Source organism: Musca vetustissima, unplaced genomic scaffold, assembly GCF_032173495.1.
Source record: "Musca vetustissima isolate MV318-11 ecotype Yass unplaced genomic scaffold, APGP_CSIRO_Mvet_v1 utg21090, whole genome shotgun sequence".
NCBI classification, from domain to species: Eukaryota; Metazoa; Arthropoda; class Insecta; order Diptera; family Muscidae; genus Musca; species Musca vetustissima.
The window spans coordinates 1-2,541 of record NW_026882383.1 but is presented as its reverse complement, the minus strand read 5'-3'; the positions used below and the strand labels follow the sequence as shown (position 1 = coordinate 2,541).

The following is a 2,541-nucleotide window of genomic DNA, read 5'->3' as shown; positions in this document are numbered from 1 at the left end:
TTGGTATAGCCTTAATAAATCGTACAGCTCGTTTTTCGTTATGTTTAAAGATTTTGTCAAATCAAATTGACTGTAATTTCAAAGAATCAAAACTTCGAATTTTATGATAACACAGATATCGGTATTTCAACATAAGTTCCATTCCAGAACTTCCAAAAATTTACACATTTTTTAACAAAAACAAAATGAGCTTCTCTTTGTAAACTGTCAACCAATTGGTAACCGGGTATGTCAACTTCTGATTGACTGTTTTGTTGACTTTGAAGTACAGTGAACTCTCGATAATGTCAACTAATTAATGTCAGGGTAGTTCATATTTTCGAATTTCTTCACATTTTTGATTCAACTCAATACTTTAATGACAGTTTGGGTGTTCACATTATTTCGTTCCAGAACTTTTCTTATTTGTTTTTTATTCTGATAGTGATTTTGACTTTTAATATTAAAAAAGTATTGGAGCAGACCAATAGACTTTCATATATAATTTTATACAAAAATATTTGTTATAAAGTTATCTAGCTCTCAAAAATCAATCAAATTAATAATATTAACCGTAATTTACTTCTAATTAACACACACACAAAAAACCAAAGAGTTTACCTCTTAACCACAGCTATGCCAGTTAGGCCACTTTTTCCACTGTCAACAATTGCCATAACCTTTAAAAGCAACAATATTTCAAATCTTTATAAATACTTTAAGAGATTCAATAGAAAATAGATTTGGCCCTTTATTTTTTAATGTACACCTACAAAAAATACTTTGAAAACACTCAACTCAACATTTCTTTTATAAACCGATTCAATTCAAATTATGATCAATTATCGCCTGTATCCGATGTATGCACTCTTTTTGGCGAGCCAATGTATTATCGATTAACTGTTCGATAAAATGGCTCAGATCGTTGGTGGTGGCATTGACCGATACATCTTGGGTACATGATATGTAACGACTGTAGATATCTGTGTTAAGGGAACTTGAGCGAATGGCTTCATCGCCTTGTTGTAATTTACTGAGATTTTGAGCTGAGGCTAATAGTTTCGATTTGACTTTTTGATGGGCATGTAATTCCTGTAGACACATATAATCAGTGCTGGAAATGTCGATGGTATGTTCGCTGGTAACATCTTTGCTGGGGTCCGAAGCGACATTGGGCGGTTTCTTTGTCAGCAGCATTCGTATGTGATTTTTACGTTCCGATACAAAGTTGCCCAATAGGTAGCCTAAAGGAAATAAAAGAATGCAATTATATATTATTTTATCCACTCCCTCCCCTTATCTTTCTGCAATTCCCCCATCACATTCTTACCTGATATTAGCGTAAAGAATGCTATTGTCAATACCAAACTAATGCAGGTCCTTTTTGTAACATATTCGCGATACTCGGAGGAAGAATTGGCACGCACTGCAGTTTCATAGCTTAGCACTTGATGCATTTTATTATTGTTGTTGTTATTGTGTTTGTCCTTATTGTTTGTGTTGTTGTTGTGAGCGCAAGTTAAAATTGTTTGTTCGTTCGTCTTCTTCACCTTCGTTATTATATTTTTTCAAGTGAATTATGATGTGGAAGTTTCCATTTTCAAGTTGTTTTCTTTATTCCTCAGCATTAACGTTGTTATGAACATTTTAAAAAAGTTTGACTTGGGTTTTCTTTTTTTTCGTCTTCCTCCTCTTCAAGTACTATAGTGTGTTCCTTGACACGGCAAATAAGCTGGAAATATGCCAGAAAGAAGAAGCCGATGCGGAAAAAGATCATGTTATTAATTTAGAAAAACTTAATGTTATGCAAATATTTTCTATATAAATATTAGTGGGGGAGGGGAATATTTACAGTCAACACCAAAAAAGGAATTTTAAAGAAAATTAGCTCTAATTATGATATTTTGGATACTGATGGGGTAGAAAATCTTCTTAGCAAAAAATATATATATCTTGACCAACGTTTCGGGATGGGATAGGGGAGAGGGGGGCACCTTTGAACACTTTTTTCTTTCAAGCCTTATAAAATTTTTTATTTTATAATTTTTGGTTTCTTATAAATTGTAACTAATAGGTACATATGTAACCTTTAAAATGAATATACATATGACATACTTTAAGCTTGATAAATATATTTTATTACTGTTTTAATGGACGAAGTCAAAGTGTTCAAAACTGCCCCCCCAAGGGGGCAGCTTTGAACAAGAGTTGCCATTTTTGAACGACATGGTTTTTTACAGTATTTATGTTCAAATATGTATGTATTTTATTCATACATATCAAAAATGCATTTATTCATTAAAAAATATATAAAAAAATTTCAAAATTTAAAAAATTTAGATCAAAATTTATTAAAACATAAAATGACTTAAAAACAAAAATTAATATGGTGAAAAATACAGTTAATCGTAATCTTATTAGCCCATTTAAATTTTGAGAAATCGAAGCCAAAAGTTAAACACTCCGTTTTTTAACTCGAGTTTAATGGGCATGTTCAAAGGTGCCCCACCCTTGGCATTTTATGGAAATTTAAAATAACTTTTTTTGTAATAAATATATATG

General features: G+C 31.4%; 1 protein-coding gene across 1 annotated transcript; it reads right to left on the bottom strand.

Moving 5' to 3' along the window:
• Positions 1–801: 801 nt before the first annotated feature.
• On the bottom strand, positions 802–1,487 carry LOC133328738 (uncharacterized). Its single transcript, XM_061537284.1, has 2 exons — positions 1,310–1,487; positions 802–1,223 (listed from the first exon to the last, which is right to left on the bottom strand). The coding sequence occupies exons 1-2, from the start codon at positions 1,434–1,436 to the stop codon at positions 802–804; spliced, it is 549 nt and encodes a 182-aa protein (XP_061393268.1). The 5' UTR covers positions 1,437–1,487.
• Between the last annotated feature and the right edge of the window lie 1,054 nt (positions 1,488–2,541).

What these genes read in the sequence shown, in the direction of transcription:
- LOC133328738 (XM_061537284.1), bottom strand. Translation starts at nt 1,436, where the DNA reads ATGCATCAAGTGCTAAGCTATGAAACTGCAGTGCGTGCCAATTCTTCC. An exon ending in ATTCTTTACGCTAATATCAG is followed by an intron (nt 1,224 to 1,309) that starts GTAAGAATGTGA and finishes TATTTCCTTTAG; the next exon opens with GCTACCTATTGGGCAACTTT.